The sequence below is a fragment of the Denticeps clupeoides genome, chromosome 9 (assembly GCF_900700375.1).
Source record: "Denticeps clupeoides chromosome 9, fDenClu1.1, whole genome shotgun sequence".
Classification (NCBI taxonomy): Eukaryota; Metazoa; Chordata; class Actinopteri; order Clupeiformes; family Denticipitidae; genus Denticeps; species Denticeps clupeoides.
Window position 1 is genome coordinate 12,193,626 of NC_041715.1, and position 20,774 is coordinate 12,214,399.

General features: G+C 45.5%; 1 protein-coding gene across 1 annotated transcript; it reads right to left on the minus strand.

The window, feature by feature from the left end:
- Positions 1–1,348: 1,348 nt before the first annotated feature.
- tbx15 (T-box transcription factor 15) lies at positions 1,349–19,431 on the minus strand. Its single transcript, XM_028991538.1, has 8 exons — positions 19,236–19,431; positions 16,600–16,828; positions 15,008–15,109; positions 12,259–12,430; positions 8,383–8,550; positions 7,822–7,886; positions 5,824–5,921; positions 1,349–3,235 (listed from the first exon to the last, which is right to left on the minus strand). The coding sequence occupies exons 1-8, from the start codon at positions 19,429–19,431 to the stop codon at positions 2,400–2,402; spliced, it is 1,866 nt and encodes a 621-aa protein (XP_028847371.1). The 3' UTR covers positions 1,349–2,399.
- Between the last annotated feature and the right edge of the window lie 1,343 nt (positions 19,432–20,774).

Here is a 20,774-nt window from a genome sequence, read left to right on the forward strand (position 1 = left end):
ATGTTCAAATAAGTTTTAAGAAAATGAATTATGGGGTCCAACTGTTTTATTTTATTATATTGTATTCCATGAAATAGGTACTAGAGGACTTGATACAGAGAAAAGCTGTTGTTCATTAAAAAAAGAACAGCAGCTGATTTCCAATCCTGTCACAGACGCAAAGAAGGATATCAGAATAAATGCGAATAATTATTGAAAATAATGTCCAGATCGATGGGAGCTGAGCCAAATTATGAAATCATGCACTCATCTATGGTCCATCCAGCCATTACTGGAGCATAGCGTGGAAAACAGGTGTTTCCAATACAGAGCGCCGTCTCCGTGCTCCTCGGCCGCCCCTTCATTCTCTGATGAGGATTCAGATATGATATTTCATGACTAGAACCGAGCACGTTACTCAAAGTAAGATGGTAAGAATAAAGCGTCTCCTTCTGAAGACATGCATGTAATTGATGCTGATTGTGCTGCTAAATCAACTGGAGCACCATGCCCTGGTAATAAGGAACACCGTCGAACAGTCACAGGCTGGTCATAAATACATAGTCTGCACTTATTAGGAGCAGGGATATTAAAACCAGTGAGGTTAAAAGGAATAAATAAGCCTGCACGCTGCAGAGAAACAGGTGGAATATTTACACACAGCACCGCTACATGTTCAGGGTACAGCATGGGGTCACCAGGAGCACCTGGACGTTATTTTATTCTTTTTTAGGGATTTTTGTCCAGAACAAATCAAACATGCACATGTGTGTTGGTCTGGTTTAAACTGGATTCGAATATAGTGAATATATTTACCAGTACCATGGTCCAGCACTCGCAGATATGTAAAGATTTGTTGTAAAAAAAAAAATAATAATAATACAAGAGATGCAAAGCTTGTCTTGTATTTAATGATGCGTCTTCTATGATGTATGTCTGCACACTTGTACATTTTTGTTCAGAAATAAAGCGGAATACAAGCGGCCTATCTGGGGTCCCTGCACTGGGGTCACAGATGCCAGGCCGTAACCACGGAATCAAAATAGTGGATATGGGCGGAAATTGTGAGCTCTACTAAATATGATAATTATGGTCTTGATGGCCTTGTTTGGCCTTTTATCAGGTGAAAACCCACATTCAGTAACTTTTAGAGGAAGTCCAAAATGGCAAGAAACCTGTTTATGTGAACTTCACATACCCGGAAGCCTGTTAATAGTGTCCAATAACATCGCTTGAAATGTTGAAATAGGTATTTAAATGAGAGCCCTATAAAAGGATATGAGATATATGCAGGGTGGATAAGGGTAGAGTATAAAGAACGCACTGGTGAATTATAGATTTTGGTGTAAAATAACGTTTAAAACCAGAGTAACTGCTGAATTAAAATGTTTATTGAGCGTTTTTGTGCTTGGCACGGGTATTTACAGGTTTCAAAAAGGCCTTTCAGTACAACAACTCCTCCCTCCCTATTCCCTACTTTCTGCCCATTTAATTGTATTATTGCTCGGCACTTAAATACATTTATCTACAACACACCAAAAACATAGTTTAATTACTCTTTAATCCTATTGTAATAATCATATATAATTTCCCACACAACATAAAAGTTTACTGTAATGCGTGCATCCCTCCATGTTTACGTGTTTTAAAACAGCAACGCCAGCTCGACATTGCTGGCCAATGGGAGAGCAGAACGTGTCAAATATTCCCTTCTCCATACACACACAAACACACACAGAGAGTCCTACTGCCAGAACCATTTTAGAGTCTTTGACTTCATCTTTCTCTTGCTGTGTCAGTGGGGCATAATGAGAGTTTTTCCTCATACATATGAATGAGATGGTTTCAACAGCCACCATCAAAGACAAAAACAAGAAACAGTGCTTTTGGGTCGGTCTTTTTCTTCCCAACCAGAAGCCCACGAGATGAGGCATGGAAAGGGGGCGGAGCATGGCAAAAGGTTAACTCACTGCTGGCTTCACTATTGCACAATAAGAAAGTCATGTGTCCACATCTGTGAAATCTCCCGAGAGGCCGTTCCAGAGCACCAGAGCCACGTAGGGGAATCCCTTTTATTTCACCCTCCTGCTGGGAGGAAACTGGTAACTAAACTCTCGGCTCTTTTATTTTTTCCCCACGTCCACCCCAACCTGTCCGTCTGTTCTGACACCGCTTCAAGATAAGAGATATTTAAATAACGCCATTTTACTTCCAGCAGTTGGAGTCAGCTGAGTGAAATCTGAAACATATCTGAGATGGATAAGTCCTGCTTTGTCCCAGTTTTGTAAGCAGTAGAAGAAGAAGTAGGTGTAGTTTTCACCGCCATCGCACATCTGCCTTTAAGGCACAATCTTTAGCTTTTTGAAAAATGCTGTTCCGATGCAGAGTGGGCGGCGGTCAGTGGTTTTCTTCTTCTCCTTTCACACCATGTGCATGGACATCTGGGAGGAGGAGCCGTACTGGCGGCCGTCGCATGTCGCCGCCCCCTGCTGGCCTCCGGAGGGGTTTCCGATCATATGCATGCTCTCCATGCTGCTGTTGGAGAGGTACTGGCGCTCGGCAAAGTGCCCGGCGCTGGAGGAGGAGCAGAGCAGGCCGCCCTGGGGCTTCTCGGGGCTGCCGGCCAGGCGCGGCGAGGCAGGGAAGTTGTATCCGTACAGGTTGTAGGGATTGTGCAGCGAGAAGGCATTGTAGGAGCCCTGCTGCACGTGGTGGTGGCTGCCTGTGAACATGTGCGTGGAGGAGGGGGAGGAGCCAGGTGATGCCGACGAGCCGGATGCAGATCCCGCCCCGGCCTGCATGACGTACTGCAGCTGAGAGGCTGGGAAGGACGTGAGCTGACTGCCGTAGGCATCCATCTTGCTACCGCTGCCACCTCCACCCCCGCCGCCCGTTGCCAGAGAGGGATGGGCCCCGCCCTGCATCCCTGCAGCTATTAGGGAGGAAGTCCTCTGAGGCAGGAAGGATTCGGCAGGCTGGGTGGAGGCCACGGCACCCCCCGCTGTCGGCAGGCGGCCGTATGATCCGTCGGCCAAGCCGCTGTAACCCTGGAGGGCGGCCATGTTGCTGCGGGCACAGGCCGGGTAGTCGGACAGGCCCAGGTTGCACAGCTGGCTCTCCCGGCAGCCAACGTTAAACGTGTTGGGGGCAAGATGGAAGGTTGGAGGGGAGCAGGAAGGGGAGAGGAGGTGTGCCGCGCCCGACGGGGATGGTGTGCCCGTGCTGGAGGTGGTGGGAGACGTCCCGGTGCTGCCTCCTGAAAGAAGGAAGGAGAGAGAGAGGCCGAGTTAAAGTTAGGGGGCACACGAAAGGGAGGGAGGAAGCACTGGGCCGTCGACAGAGTGAAACAAAAACACAGGCATTGGCCAACAATCACACCGAGCACAGCATCTCCCGTTTCAGCCGACAGAACGCTGGCCGGCCCGGCGCCTCCTCAGCACAGGCCGCATCTTAAACAGATCCCCTGCAGAAGAAGCCGTTTTTGTTCCAGCCTGGCACAAGCGACACTTCTTACTCAACATGTCCTCCCCGTTGTTACGCTTTTACACGTCAACCAGATTAGGCTCACATTTTTTAAGGATTTTTAAGGGCAGACAACTGGTCTGTAGATCTGCATATGGCATTAGAGTAAATCAAACCTCGGAGATACATGGGGGCCGGTCTTAAGTTTACACGTTTAATCACGATTTTAGCACGAAAGGATTTTCAGTGAGAACTACGTCATACGTCTGGGCTTCATTTTGTCTCATCAGCTCAAATCCACTTATTGCGTGGGCAAAGTGTACATCACAATGAGCCAACAAGCTGCTAATAGCAAAACATTTTTTTACTTAAATTTAGTACATAGTTTTGTTGTTATGTGCGTAATGCTGTAAAAACTATGGCTGTCAGACAATAAAAAAAAAATCACACATTTTGCAATAAAGCACCCTGCAGGCTCTGACAATATAAAATGGAAATAAAATTTAGGGCAATTTACTTTAGCTTTCACAATAGTTCAGTCAGACATTTTTATGTTTACTTTCGGTTTATTTTAAGATCTGATTCAGATGATGAATCCAAAAATGCCGTGAACTAGGCGCAAATATTTTCATCTGGTCATGCCTGATTTCCACTCTCACACACGGCAAGCAAGATGCCAAAAAGGGAGTAAACCAATCACAGAGAGGTTTATAATGGGACATATTCAGAAATGAATTGCAATGTGTTAAAGCTGAAAGCCCCAGTAACAAAACAAAGACGTAACAATAATGAAAAGAAGTAACGTTATCCTATTAAAAACAATGTTCTTGCAAGCGAGTGATCCATTTCACTGACATTTTGTGCAATTTGGTGCAATATTTTTTGTGCAATATTTTCTATACCTGAAAGAATACTCTCCCTAGTTCATGTTTTTCTCTGTTCTTAGTGTTAGCATTAGCTTTGCTGCTCATGTTATTGTCTACTGAACATCCACAGAAATGAATTTCCCAGAATGTAGATGTCACTTTCTTCATGCTGGCCATTCTGTTAACTTCACATTGAGTGACAGAAAATGTAATGTTTTGCAAAAACGGAAAATCTATTATCCACACATTTGTTTTAATTTGCTGGACACCGGCCATGTCTAACAGGTCCCGAGAAATCTGGAGCGATTTGGTTCCCAAACCTCTCTAAATGCATCTATGACATCCTACAGATAGAAGTCAGCAGATGGAAAGTAATACTCAACTGGCAGCTCAGAGAACCACCTCGGGATAAAAGAGATGTCCAGACGTTAAAGAAAATAAGGTTTTTGTAGCCTTTCTTTAAACTAAGTTCCTTGCTGCTAAGATAAGAGGACTCAATGGGCACGGGTCTAAGGTGCGCTGTACTGTGCATTTGAAGGTAACACAGAAAAGATAAAACAATTCGGAACAAGCAAAGGCAAGACTGTTGTATGTATATGTGAGTGAGTGAGTGAGTGGGGGGGGGGAAGCAAGAAAATGACTTGGCACAGAGGCTCATTGGCCAAGTCTCCCCAGAGGAATGGGACGATGGCCACAGGGTATCAATCACGTCATTTTTATTAGAGGGAATCTGGCCCGAGTTCTCCTCATTGTTGTTTGAACACTCGGGCTTCAATCTGCGCAGAATAAAAACGGGGTGAATTAAAAGGAGCTCCGGACGGGGGTTTGGTGTGGCTCCATACGCCTTGGATAACCCCGGTGAGTCCAGCTCGCCTCGGCGCTCCAGCAGGGAGGGGGGCCTGTGATGTCATGCTTTTCCCCCCTGCTGAGGACCTGCTCTCATTATGAGGGGACGAAGGACGGGGGTGCTGGGAGAGGTGTCGTTAAGGAAAGTTCATCAGCAGTGCGGGGACTTTAATTAAGTCCTAATCCATCCTAAGGAGTTTGTGATACCAAACAGATGTCCTCTCAGACCAAACATGTGCCTCACGTCACTGTGATCCAGGCAAAGCGAGCAGCCGCCTCAACGTCGTAACGCTGAACCCATGATTTTATCCATGACTGCAAGGAGAGGCGGTTTCTCTAATAAGGCGCAGGGACGTCCAAAAGAAATTTCATTTTATTTAAAAGACTATTTTCCAGGGTCCTGCAGAATGTAAAAAGTTAAGCAAATAAAATTTAATTGTGAATATATTTATGGCTCTCAGTGAAGAGAATGAATATTCAAAGCCCCGCCCTGTGAACAGAGTTCAAAACGATTCAGAAAAGCACTCTGACTACAAAACAGGAAAGTAATAAATTGTAGGGTAAGAATGGTTTTCATGGACACAATCTCGCTCGAAAACACACACACACAGACACGCACACACAATAAAACCTCTAGGACTGGTGTCTGACGGAGGGGAGCTCAACACACCTGGCTGTTTCTGCATGTTGGTAAAATCCTCAAACGTCAGGGTCCTCACCGGCGGCCTCCAGAAAGCATACGTCTCCATGATCGCCTCCAGACCAGTCCTGCATGCAACAGGGGGAGGGGGGGCAACTTTTACAGAATAGGCCATGTCAGTCAGTTCTAGACATTTTATGTAAATTGAGACTGTCGAATTGTAACTGAGATCAATTTATAAATATATATTTTTTTAATTTAATTAAAATTAACACAGCTGTTTGGGGTCTGACCTATGATGCGGAAGGAAAATTCATGTTAGCCGTAGACAATCCCTGCATAAAGTTGGAGACGGACAGCGAGGGAGTATTAGGGTTCATTCAGATGAAGCATATTTTGCATCTTTTCGTTTTTAGATAGATAGATAGATAGATAGATAGATAGATAGATAGATAGATAGATAGATAGATAGATAGATAGATAGATAGATAGATAGATAGATAGATAGATAGATGGAGGGTGGGGGACGAATGTCATGGTCGGACCGAGAGGAAACTGGAGCCAGTAAAAGGAGCAGGTTTTTACAAAGCGCATAAATCTGGGTGACGTTTCATCTCGAATCGGTACACGGTCCCCTTTCCTGTGTGATTTACTCCCCCGCACGCCACCGTGCTCCTGTTATTTTAGGGGGGTGTAGCTCCACTCGTTAGCCAGACGCACTAATCATATGAAGCCACCCCTGCAGTAATAATCACCGGCCCAAATCTCTGGGAAAATCCATAAAAAAAAAGGCTGACAGTAATCGCTTAATTCCTACAGATGTGCTGATGTATTTTGACAGTAATTCACAACAGGAAACTGGACACGGCAATTTATCATCCAATTAGTCCGACCCGAGTCCCGTCCCCTGTAGTGTTTTTCCTCAACAGAGCTTTTATTTCAGCGTGTTTTTTGTGGTTTATCGCTGGTGCGATTACACAGAAAACAATGCATTTATCTCCTGGCGAAAATGAATGAAAGAAGTGGGGTGTGCGCGCAAGCTCCTCGGTCCTTTCCCCCCTCTTATTCCCGCGTAATCTTTTCATCTGTACTATTTCTGCAATGAAAATCTAATGCTAGTTCATAAATCAGTCTCTCTATTGTTTGAAAAATGAAAAAAGATGTCTCAAATATCTGTGCTGGTAATGCTCTCCAGATGGGGGGGCCTTTCATGTGCTGAGTCTGGATCCGAGTCCCCCTCGTTATATGATAATTCAGACTCACATCCAAATGCGACGGACGAAAAATACTGAGGTGCTTCTCGACAGGAGAGTGATGGGGGGATGGAGGGTGAGAGAGAGAGAGAAAGAGCGAGAGAGAGGTGAAACTACCTTACCGGGGGTAGAGGTGTGTACGAAATCAAGCAGAAATTGAAAATGGTTCAACCGAAAAATGAATACAATTTTCCAGCATAACTGAACACCGGAACCAAAACTATTTAAGAAGTTTCACAGCGACCTGCCGATATGTAATTATGTTATTATTCGTACAATATAACTTTTCAAATACTGTTCAAATAAAATTACCAGGAATAAAATCTCACCGCCTTGGAAGAAATATCGCACCAGCAGGTAAAACAGGCTACTAAATCTTTCCAAAATTTCTCACCCAAAATTTAGCCAGTTTACTGTACCAGAACTGCTACCACAGAAACATTAAATGCTAACTACATTCTTGAACGGTATAAAAAAAAGGATAAAATGTAGAGCGTAGACAGTGAAAAGGTTGTTGCTAGAATGATGCGAGTACGGAAATGTAGAGATCTTTGATCGGTCGGGTTTTGCTGTCTGACAATAAAAATTCCCCCCACGTCCCCCCTTCAGTCCATGACTAATCGGATTAGGCTGCACTGTCCACCCACCATTCTTCTAGTTATTAATTAGATAAGAGCTTTCAGAACGCTGACAGACAGTAAAAAAAAATATTTCTCAACAAGACAAAATAAAAAAAAAATCATTGTAATTTCCGTATTAAAGTGACGACATTTACCTGTTTCTCCCTGAGTCTCGAAATCCTTTTGCAAATGGATTACGGTCAATTTTCAGTCGGGTGATCTGTTAAAAAAAAAAAAAACAGCAAATAATACGTAAAAACATAAATAGATTTACTTCCAAACTTCACAATTTGTATTTGTACTTCACCCTTCATCCATCCTGATATATCCTAAATGCCTTCAGCAGTTTTAGTGAAACCTGTGTACTTTTACTTTGTTATTTTGCCAGAACTGAAGAACAGACTCCCTCTGAGGATCTCGGGAAAGTTGTATTTGACAGCGCTAGTGCCGCACCATTGTGACAAAAACAATTACAGTCACTCGTATATTACTATTCATAGCTCACAAAAGACCTTTCAAGCTTAGCACATTGTTGGCCTTCGCTAATTTCCTGCTACAGTTCGGGGGGTGGGGGTGGGGGGGTGTCACTTTTAAAACTACGAGCAGAAAAACACCTACAACAATAGTCGCAGCCTTTCATGCCCTCACTGTCTTGTGCCGACAACGCGAGGGTCGGCTTTATGTTCGTGCTGCTGCGGTTGTGTAGCACCTCTGACCTGCTGGTTCTGGTACGCCGTGACGGTAGTGAACACCGTCTCGGGGAAGCTGAACGTCTTCACTCCTTCCCCGCTGGGGACGGGTTTAGTCGGGGAGAGCTCGCTGCTGAAGTCCTTTCGGATCACATGGACGCGGGGCTGGTACTTATGCATGGAGTGGAGAATGATCTGGAAGGCGAGCAGATCCCTGTGGTTAGAGGGGGGGGTGGTGGTGTGTGTACAGGTATGGTGAGGCTGCGCGTTTGAGCGTTACAAAGAGAGCACCGTCGGGGAAAAAGACGTCTCACTGAACCTGGGACATGTGAACACAATTTTCTAGCAACATAAACCCCCACACACGTGTTTGGCTGTCCTATGTGTCTTTTCACAGGTTTGCAGTACAAGAACGTGTGTTGCAGTGTGTGTGTGTGTTTGTGGTGGGAGCTGATCCACCGTCGGTGTGTGTGTGTTGAGAGGAGCGGGGTGAATATTTCACACCAGAGCCTTGGCGTCAGAGCAAGGCCGCCGCTGCCTCCCCTCCGGCCCTGCGTCTGCTCTTAATTACAGCCAGAGCGAGCCGCATCCCTTGGGCCCGGCGAAACCAGGGGGGTCAGCCGGAGGGGTTTAGGGGGGAGAAAAGCAGTGACAGTGAATTTAATATTTGGATTTGCCACCCCCCCCTCGTCCGTCTCCTGCCATCTTCTTCACCTTCGCCCTACACTTCCTCTGAGGTCCAGGAGACGTCCAGTTAAGGATAGAGACCTGAACCCTGTCTGAAGTCCCACTAGCCACTGCACGCCCCTCCTCAGCTCCTCTTCAAGCCTCATCATAGGTTGGTTTACATTTACATTCACATTTGTGGCATTTATCATACACACTTATTCAGAGCAACTTACAACCAGTAGTTACAGGGACAGACCCCCTGGAGACACCCTGTATTGCTCAGGGACACAATGGTAGTCAGTGGGGTTTGAACCTGTGACTTTGTGGTCTTTGTGGGCAAGTGTCTTACCAACTGGGCCATTGTCACCCACTGCCACCCTTACTGCTCCCATTATAGTTCAGTTAGAATCAACTGTCTGCTACAACCAGAGCAGGTCCCCAAAACAGCCCTGGTATCACAAGGTATGGGCTCCACTAGCAATGTGAAGGAAAGCTGATGTGTCTAAGGAACAGGGATTAGGTCGGTGGTACGTGTCAACGTTACATCCGCATGAGTGCGGGACACAGGGTTTCCCAACAGAACGTGGCCCTAAACATTACATCGCCTTCACCAGCTTGCCTTCTCCCTGTGGCAGATGCTGCCTTCCCTACTGAAAAGGCTAATACTGGTCGTGGGGCTGGGTATGGCGCTGTCTAGCCACGATCTCTCAGGGTGCCCATGTGCATCATTCAGTCTTGACTCTGACTCCTGTTTTACTTCCTTTGACCACCTTTGGTTTGATCTGATCATTGCAGACCAGGAAAATCCCACACAACCTGCAAATTTGGAGATTTGGCCCTGGTCAGAGTCATTCAAACCCTTACACATCAACTTCAAGAACAATATGTTCCCTTGCTGCTTAATATTTTCTAGCCAGACCTTCAAAATGTTGGCACAAAGCGGCAAAAAAGCAAATCAAAAGGTCTGTAAACCTTCCCAAGAGCCTGAACAATAGCAGGCTAGGCAATTCTGCTGACATCAGCATTTCAAAGCAGGGAGTCACGTGACCTCATATGAAGATGCTATGGTGTGATCATATTAACATTCAGCTAATTATGGGGAGAGGAAAGAGCCATGATGAAGCAAGACTACAGAACCATGGGAGGGGTATCCCAGAATCCCACAAAGGACGTTCCACAGCTTCTTCTTGTCCTCCGCTTTTCTCCTCCAGGCGACCAGAATGGTTTTATGAGGCTGTGGTTGAAGATTGGGGGGAAAATCTTTTCCCTTTAAAAATACCATCCCTCTGTAGCATAGAACGTCCATATGCTGCTTCGTGTGTCAGAGTGGTGGAGCGATGGCCATGAGGTCCACATGAACCGACTCGGCAGAGCGTTTGGAAAGAATCGCGTTGCGCACTCGTGTACCCATTCCACCCTGCTGAACCCGGGACTGGGACCTGCTTCTCGTCAGGGATGGGTCTTAAAAGAGTCCTAGTGCACTAACATCTTATCGCTCTTCTGGCACTCTGCACACAAAGAAATAAAATCTTGGCAACGATCATTTGATTTATTCCCTCACTTATGTGCCCCGAGCATCGAGCTCAGCTGCAGAAGTGGGTTCTTCTTGATGTCTGGGGGCTGCGTGAGCGTTTAGCATATTGAGAACATTATGCCCTTGTCCAGAGACAATCTGATGGTCCAAGTACGCCATGTTGCCCGATTTTTCTCAGTCCCTGTCACTGGCGGTGCATTTCCATGGCGACGCAGTACGAAAATCTCGAGAACAGAGTGCGCGTTGTCTGATGTGTTCATAACGAAAGCATCTCCAGGTTTTCCCGGCCGCTCACACATCACAGCGGCTGGGTGCTCCATCACTGTGCCAGGAGCCGCCGGCAACAGGGACATCACTCAAGGATGTTTCAACACATCAGAGGGAGAAAAGTTAGTGCTGTTCGGAGGACGATCCCTCTTCTTCACTACAGAAGGAAATTCGGTGTTTCTCTGACACATTTCTTACACACAACTTTAATATGGGGGGGGGGGGTTCTAGTTCTGGAACATTTGCTGCTAATCCACCAGCCACCATATCAGCTGCACGACAATGGTGTAAAAAAAAGATTTAACATTTAAACATGAAAAAAAAGACAAAAAAGCTAAATTATATGACAATGGCCCCTTTTCCAAGACTAATTAAAACTCTTGTTAGAATATATAGTATTTGGTTTGTATTTAAGGGAAAAAAATCTTTGATATTTTTTCCTATGCTGGTCAATAGGGTTGTAAGCAAAATGCTAAATGAAGGCAGAAAAAGCAAGGTTAGGATGAAAAAAATTATAAAGTCATCTGCATATTACTCAATGTAATTATATTATAAATATGTAATGCATTACAAGAAATGAACTCAGCTGTATATTGTTTGCTTCCTGTGTGGAAGCAAGACAACCCCTCCATAAAGATGAAGACGAACAGTAGACGAGTTTCAGGCCTGACGCCTCTTTTGCGTGGTGCATTTACATTATTTTCTCACGGGGACGCGGCTGCTCAGATGTTCAAACATGAGAGCAGTGCACTTGTGGTGTGCCTGGACACGGCTTTTTCTGGCCGGTAAAGAGTGAAAATCAGACATGACCGGATTTTAATATTTAAACGCACACTGTACACTGTGAGATTCACAGGCTGAAATAAATAAAAAGAAAACATAAAGTTACCTGTCTAAATCCCACCCATCTAACCATCTTCATCTGCTGATCAGACAGGCAAAAATAAAAGCCTAATTAATTTATTTAAAATTTCACATAGAGCCACAGAACCGTGATGGCAGTGGCACAATCACTTTGGTCTATGGAAATTAAGACTCAGGACCATCTCTGGGGACATTTACACACCTCGATGACATTAGCACTTAAAAGTCCCGAGTGACGTGTAAACAAAAGTCAGTTGGTCGAACTGAACTACTGTTCTATTATATAAATCTTCACTCAGAATTTTGCACTTGCAACCTTAATGAAGCTGCAACAGGAACACTGAGACCCTGTAAAACTGCTGCTGGATCTGCAAGATACTAATAAATCAGTCCCTGCAACTTCAGCGATTATGGGCCTGCCTTAAATCCTGGTATGAACCACAAACCGAACGTTCTTCTTCAGGATACTTAAGATTATGGCATGAGTCTCAAATGCTCACTGTCCCAAGAACAGGTATGAGGGACAGAAGGTGATTGTAGGAGCGTTAAGGAGGTGCGCAAACACTCACATGACCCTGGTCATCCAGTTCATTGTTGGTGAGCTTCAGCTTGTCAAAGCTGACCACCTGCCTCATCCAGGTGTCCCCGGAGGCCAAGGAGTCCGGATGGATGTAGACCCGAGGGGGGACGGGTGAGTCCGCGTTCCCCGCCACCATCCATTTCGAGCTGTGGTACACGTACCTTCAGAACAAAGAGCGCCACAGAGTAAAACCTAAAACAATGTTCATTTAGACAAACAGCATTTTACATTTCCAATTAAAGCTCTTGGCTGCAGTTATTTTGGTGGAGACGAGGCTCCGCGTCCGGTCTGGATGCGCTCCTCTGCAGCCCCGGGCACAGCTGTTTGCCTTTAGTTCTGGCTACGCTCGCAGTTGAAAGCGCTTAGCTGCGACGCCTCTGCCAAAGTCATCACTCGGCGCTAAAACGTGGACAAAATGCTCATTGGGCCCCCTTGTTGTTGCTGTGGCGCATTAAGTGGCCCCCAAACCCCCACCCCACCCCTGCATGTGCCCCCGGTGAAAATATACAGACATGCAAACTCTATTCATTAGCATTCAAACACGTGAGAGTTCACCCGCAGAGACGAAAGATTGCACACACACACACACACAAATACACACAAACACAGTGACCACCAAAACAGGACTAGACACACACTGGAGCACGAGCACGTGCAGGCGCACACCGAATTCCTGTAATTTCCTGTTTGGAGCGCTGTTTAGGGTTACGCGCCGTGTAGCAGGGAAAGTGTTAAAGACGGAGGAAACCTAAGCCGCCAGATAGGACTGGAAATTTGATTAGTCCCCTTTCATCTCTCACAAATCTGCCATCTGGCACCAACACAATCAATAAAGATCCGACTTTATGTGACACCCTCCTGGACCAGCGGGGAGGGGGTGGCTGGAATTCACACGCGCAAAACACAGGCTGAACACGCCACCCCTGTGCTGAGCATGGTCTCACACGCACACACACACACACACACACACACGTGATTTACACACAATAATATCTTCATAAAAACATTACCTATATGAAAAAAATGAGGATATTGTACCAGGGGTTCAGAAGAGGATTTTGGGGGGCTCGGCTACGCGCGGGGCTTGTTCACTAGCGCAACGTATATAAAACGTTCTATTTGAACAATATATATTATATATATGTATATTATATTTAGAAGAGAACTACAAGCACTCTACTTACCATATTGACCTGAATAATTACAATACAGATACGTTGGTGCCATCTACTAATATTGCATTTTTGACGATGGCAGTTTTTCAGACATAACTAGAGTTTTGCAAAACAAACAAACAAAAAAAAAGAACATATATATTTACTATATAGTTTTAGAGTGTTAGCCAACGTTTTGTTCATTTTAATTTAATTGTCTGCACTTTCTACTAACATATTTTTAACGGCTTTGCTACTCTACTTTCAGTTCGTTTGAGTAATGCCGTATTATTATCATCGTGCTATTCTAAGCCAGTTTTGGGCCGCTATGCGGCTTAGACGCGTATATAAACCCACATAACAACACGGTCCCGTTGGTGTGTCCATCTTAGCCCGGGACAGACAACAAGACAACCGATGAGAAGAAATCTGTTGCAGTGGGTCGTGTGCTAGTGTTACGGTGACAATAGTATTTAATAGTAAAAATAGATATTCGGTTCCGTCACTGATGGGACGTTCCTGTTACGCTAATGATGTACCTGTACATGTGTTCTGTGGTGCGATTTGCTTTGTGTCTAATGAAACTGAGACAAAGCTGTCGCCTGCTCCGGAATCCAGAAGATGCCAAGAGGCACATGAAAAAGCCAGAAGAAACGCAAGTAACACACACACACACACACACACACACACACACAGTTTTAACAAGGCTAATATAAACTCGCCTTTCCTCAGAAAAGGCACTGGGCCTAAGCAAAGCAAGTAAATTCCAATATAGGCCATATTTCCAGAGCCCAGGCGGAGAGGAGCGCGAAGCATTCCACTGGCAGCTCTGCGCTCGGCTCGCCCTGCGGTGAACGGCACGGCCAGGGAGAAAATCCCATGTTACTTTACAAGATCCTCGGGCTTCTAAAATCCCCCCGTGATGAGACGGGCTCCTCCAAGCGCCTCCGCTACAGCCCTCAGATCGTTACGAGTCTTATTCTCTCAGTGTAGGAATGGGGTTTTGAAGATTAAAGGGGAAGCTGGGTTGAAACGGGATGGGTGGAAACGGCCGCTTTTCCAAAGCTGTCATAACAGAGCAGCCATGTTGTGTGCAATCGCGTAAACCGGAGCATTTGTGGGGCAGCTTGCATTAATGGTGTCAATCAAGGCGGCGTAATGGAATAAATGTGCCCATTAATACCTACGGACCGAAAAGACAAAAAACGTGCGTGACAGATCTAAGGACGTAGGAGCAACTGCCAACGAAACATCAAAATGGTGCAGTGAGGAATTCCCCAGCAGAAGGTCTGTAAATGTTCAGGAGGACATTCAGCACTCACTCTCCGCTGTCGCGTTCCATCGTTTCTACACTTTCACGTCAGGAACCCAACGTGTCAGAAATCTGACCCGCATCAGGCATTAGGGAAATAGAAGCCCGTGTTAATACAGTAAAGTTGCCATTTGCTGGCTAAAGCCACCCTTCTGTCCTCGAACGTCCCTCACGAGGTCACAAGATATCATCGTCAAAATATCTACGCAGGGAAAGAAAAGAACGATACAAAGAACGATGCCAGTTTATCTGTGGAGATGCTGGCCGCATACCTGTATCTCTTGTTGTCCACGGGGACGATGTCCATGGCGATGTAATACTGCTGGTGCGGGTCCAGGCCTACGATCTTCACCCTCATAGCAGGAAACATCCTCCTGAGCAAGAGCAGATCATTAAGCTCCATTAAGAAAGAAAAAATGTGCATTAAAATAAATAAAAATGTATAAACCAATTGGAGAATTTCGGCAAGCTGGTCTAGTTTTTTCGTCTGGACTTGCTTTTATAGCGGGCGGTTGCTGCTGAGAACTTGACTTCTGTTGCCTTCCTCCTGTTCCTCTCGGCAATAATTCTCAGGAATGTCCGTAATTCGACTAAATAAGTCGAAGTGCGAACAATGAGGGGGACATTTAAAAAGCAGAGGGGAGACATTTTTACTCCAATTCCTCCTTTTACACTTCAAAAGCCCTCTTTTCTTTTTCATTTAAACGTCATAAATCTCCCCGTCCGTAATGAGAAATAAAGCTGCTTTCTCCCCAGGCTGAATTTATAGGGTTATTATTAGCGGGGCAGAGTAATTACGCTGCAGAGGCAATTATCCAAATAAACGTCGTTCGTGGGGCAAACACGAGCGCAAGTTCGGCGGGCGCCGGGGCACCCGAGTCTCGATTTATGGGGTATCGGAGAGGAAGAAGGGGGGGGGGGGGGGGGGGGGGGGGGAAGAGACGAAAAAAAACATTTTGCGTTACGGGTTTGATTTAAGGTTTAATTCCACGACGCAGGCGGAGGACGGAGGGTTAAAAGGTTTATTTTCCAGTCTGACCCGGGGTATAAAAAAAAAGAATAAGAATAATACGGTGCTGGGTGTTTTTAGTATGAGAAGTAGCGGTGGCGCGTAAGAAAGGGGTCGAAAATATTTTCATGAAATCTGCAACGCTGGAAATTCCACAGAAGGAATTATGGAAGTTGAGGTCGTGAGTTAATTATTATGATTATTATTGTTATTAGTATTGCTTCTGTAATTTACACGTGCTGTTTTAATTAGTTCGATCTGGGCCACTGGAGTCACGTGACATCATGCGGATTTATTGCGCGTAAAGTTTGCGCCATTTGAGCCAGAACGGTGCAGTTTGCGGGACGTCATGCGGATCCCCGTCATCTGGACCGGGCGGGACTGGGGGGGCCTGACGCGACACGGCGCGACACGACGCGTGGTCAGGCTGGAGAGGAGAGTGGCGAAAGGGACTTTAATTACACAGATTCCCGTCGGTGTAATTAAGACGTTATCTCCACGAAATTAATCAGGCCGCGCAAATAATTTTGCAAATAAAAAAAAAATCAATGCCATTGTTTTTTCGTTCGTCGAATTCAGTGAAATCGAGTAATCGAGTACCCACTGATATGTGTCATATCGCGAGATTTCCCCAAACTCTTCCTGCACTGAACATTAGAACTTGACTCTAAACTGCACCTTACTTTTTTATCGCCAATAAAACACTTCGGTCGTGTCGGTCGTGTTTCGTTTGTTACTTTAAGAGATGGCGCTCGTGCTGTTATGGGTAATTATCCTCATCAATTCAAATATTAATCCGCGATTAACTGTGATTGGCTAATGCGTCTAATTGCTTGGACGTGATTGGAGGTTTACCTCCCCGCCTTGGTGATGATCATCTCCGTGCCGATGTCGTGGAAGCGCTTCCACAGGTCCGCGCACTGCAGCTCCACCTGGATCTCCTCCATGGAGGAGGAGGAGGAGGAGGAGGAGGAGGAAGGCGAGGGGTCGCACGCGGCGGAGGTCAGGTCCGAGGGGGATCCGAAGGAGCAGGACGTCCTCTCCGCCAAACCCTCACCGTCGGAGCCCGGGCTGGCTTCCGAATCTGTCGGGGGGCGCAGAGGAAACCGCGGTTAAAGGTGGCCTCGCTCAGGTCCGCGCCGCCGCTTTGAAGCGAGAGCAGCTGCAGGCGGGAGGATTTCGACCAAGAAAAAAAAAAAGGTTCCACCGAACGTTTCACGCGTGGACGCAGAAAATAAAAGACATTCAAGTTCAAATGATATATTGAAATATGAAACAAAATAAATCTTCTATAACAGATTAAGCTTTCATTCTACTTAAAAACTAAAATAATAAATTATAGCAGCTACTGGGGCGTTCGAAAATAATTAATGCTGGACAAATTTCAAGCTCTGAATTATAATAATGACAATAATAACGATCAACTATTTATATGGTAGCATATTATGATATAGTAGCATTTATAGATGGACAATTTTATGCCAAAATAGCCCCCTGGTTCGGTTCCTTCTCTTTGCACAGAGGAACGTCGCTGCACCAACCGTGCTGAACTCCCCACGGGTGGAAATCTACAGCAGCTGAAATGAACTGTGCTGCCCTCTCACTTCTCCAGGAGCCCCCCCCAAACACACACACACACACACCTCGACACACAACACGCCCCCGTCCCGCCACGCAGGGGGACACACTTGCGCTCGAAACGTCCCGTAAAAGGACACGCACGTAACGTATTTATTATAAACGCGGGACAACTCGATATAACCTCGATCGAAAGTATTTTCTCTTGCTGCTGGATACGTGCACTTGTTACCTTTTATTTATTCCATATTTTGGTCAATATTTTTCACGTTTTTTTCTCGGTTGAATAATTTTAACTGGTGTAAATTTGCATGTTCTGCCTTTTTTGTGAGATATAAACATGAAAAAGACACGCAGACGTCCAGCCTCGGAAGCCCGAACTGTGGGGAGGACAAGATGGGGGCTTCTGCTCAGGTGTCACACCACAGATCTGCCTGATATGATCCCGACCAATCACTGCAGTTCCTTCCTCGGTACATTCAATGATAATAATATAACAACAAGCTTAAATAATCTTCATTTCGCACTGGGACGTTTAGTAATATAATACGAAGTAAGTAATATAATAACATTTTTTTCTTTGTACTTTGTTAGTTCCAACCTGACATTTTGATTGGTCCTCTTCACGTATCACTCCGCCTTTATTTCGCAATTTATTTCAACCGCCCAGACTGCTAAACGTGTGTTTCATTTCGACCCAAATCGTGTAATAATCGTGTAATAAAACGGGCTCGAAAGATCGTGGTTATATAAAAAATCCTGAAAAGCTGCTCCGACACGACGAGGGTAAAGGACGAGTAACTGCGGAGTAACCAGAGACACCTGCTTCCACCTTCAACCTCATTTTTACACTTTTAACGATATGAATACGGCAGCGCAGGACACGATATAACGTAGTAACACTCGTGGCGTGAGGCTTCAGCCCTCAAATCATCTCCTGCGTGTAAAAATGAAGAACAAGAACCCCGCTAATCCCGCGTAAACGCGTATTATTTCTACAGACCGCGATCGCACCTTTCGATCGGTTGTTGCTGGCTGGAAATGCCAGTTTGGGACCTTTTACCGACAGCAGGCCGAGCTGTCCACGCACGTGACCTCAGCCCCGCGTGGGTACAAAAGCAAAAAGTCGACCATACCACGCTGTTTTATTTCAAATCAATAAACGTTCATTAAATTGCTGGATTTGATAATATTTATTATTTATACATAATATTTCGCCAACTTTTTCATAGCTTCTCCAATTTATAATAACATGTGCATTTGATGAGGAATTTGTGTTGAATCTACTACACGGTTCCATAATGAAGAAAAACATCTCAAATCACCACAAATATAATCGCGTAGTGGGATCCACCGTCGGGATAGGAAAAAAGAAATTCTAAAAATGCTTAGAAAATTTTAATAAAAGAATAAATACATTTTAAAAACGCGGATATGAAATTTTCATCCGGCGCGAGCACGTGATTTTTTTTTTTTTTTTAATTGATAAATAAATAAAAAAATGTACAAATCCACGAAAGAATACCGAGACTGTCGTGAACCGACGGAAATGTCGAGAAATGTAGAATTGGCATTGTGTTTTGCGTGTGTCGTTTTTGGGGGGTTTTGGGGACTCGCGCGTCGCGCTAGGTGACAGCGACGTGTCGCCCGCCCCGAGCATGACGCAGATACGCTGCAGGCCTGGTCCGGGACGTCACCGCGACCCGATGGCAGGGGTTCGAACGTTTTCTCAATCAAAATCTATCAACGATGCCACTGTTCGCATTCGATGCGCGTTTATTAACGTCACGTGACCATGATTATTATAATTGTGGTCATTATTACTATTCTTATTATTATTATGAAGCGTTAACGGATGGGTGAAAGTGATGGTAAATTTGCAGGAAGCAGGACGAGTTTGTGGAGGTACTGACCCGGGTCCAGGTCCAGGCAGTGGGTGGGGTCCTCGGCCAGCTGTCCGCTGGTGGCCAGGCTCTCCATGGAGAGCTCGAGCTCTTTCTCCTCCCAGCCCCGGAGCTTCCGCTTCTTTTTGGTCCCGATCAGGGCTTCCACGGAGAACGCGTGGGCCCTGGAGCTGAGCGCGGTGGCGGATCTCCTCCTGTCAGTCATCTCTCGCCGCCGTCACGCTAAAATCCAGCAGCAGTAGAAGAAGAAGAAGAAGAGGAGGAGGAGGAGGAGGAAGAAAAAGAAGTCCTTCTTCCGGACAGAGCCAGCAAACTTTTCTTAATCCGAGGTGCAAAAAGTGCGAGTCTCCACCCCCACAACAAACTACAAGGAACTCGTGGAAGTGAAAAGCGCCATTTCCCCGGCTGGAGGGGTAAAATTCTCCTGCCTGTCCGCCTCTCGCCTCTCCTGCTTTCCGCTCCGCGCCTTTGATTGATACTCGCTTCTGCCCGAGTGGGCCCTTTTTTCCCCCCACGCCGTTCCCGCGGCGTCCAATGGGAGGCCTGGAAACGCGGAGCGAGCCAAAAGCTCGGCCAATGGCGGGGCGCGGAGGAAAAGGAGGTGGGCGGGGCTAAACTAACGCGCCGCGACGCGAAATGCGCGCTGGAAGACACTTACCGCAATATTCCAATTCATTTTTTAAATCACAAGTCCTTAATAGTCACCAACGTGTCGTTTTTTTAACACTTTGGAGCTGTGTGAATGTGAACATTTTAATCAGCCGCTTTACATTGAGGAAACAGCACGTTTCTGCGTGTCTTCCATCTTGGCCCCATGATGCAAATTCGACCTGAAGAGACTAAATTGTCGTTTTATTTTATTTGCTTTTTTTACTTCACACGTTGTCTGCTGATTATTAAGTAAAATACGTTGGCGCGAAGGCAGGCGGCGTTGAAGGTGAAGGAGCGGCTCGTTTTAAATAAAACCTTCACTCCGATCCGCGTTTATTCCTTCTGACGCATGTCTGGCAACGGTGACGTTGATGTGCATCATTATAATAAAGAAATAAGAACACAATCCTTTTCAAAATGCCAAACTGATTAACAAGACTTATAATAGCACTGTATGTAATCGCAGCGACAATAACAGCAATAATAACGATAATAGTTATGCAATGGCATTTGAAAATGTGGAATTCATGCTTCCAACACAAGATTTCATTTTAACAAAAACAATATTTCAACAGCATTTCTCGTTGGAGAAAAAAAATTGTAATTATTATCAAAGAATTCTTGTTTTTAACAATTATATGTTAAGAAATAAATGTTACATTCTGGCTGCTACACATGGTAGACAGGCCACAGTCTTCATAGCCGAGATCCACGCACGATCCATAGCGTCTACATAAAATGCAGACATGTGCCAAGACAGAAGTAGAATGAAGTAGAACCAGTGCAAGAATCCCGTGTTAAGAATTTAAATATTATTATTGTATTTTATTATAACGCCTGGGCAGCCGGGAAAGAGTCAGGGAAATTACTCACTTTGCCGGCTATATATGAACAGAT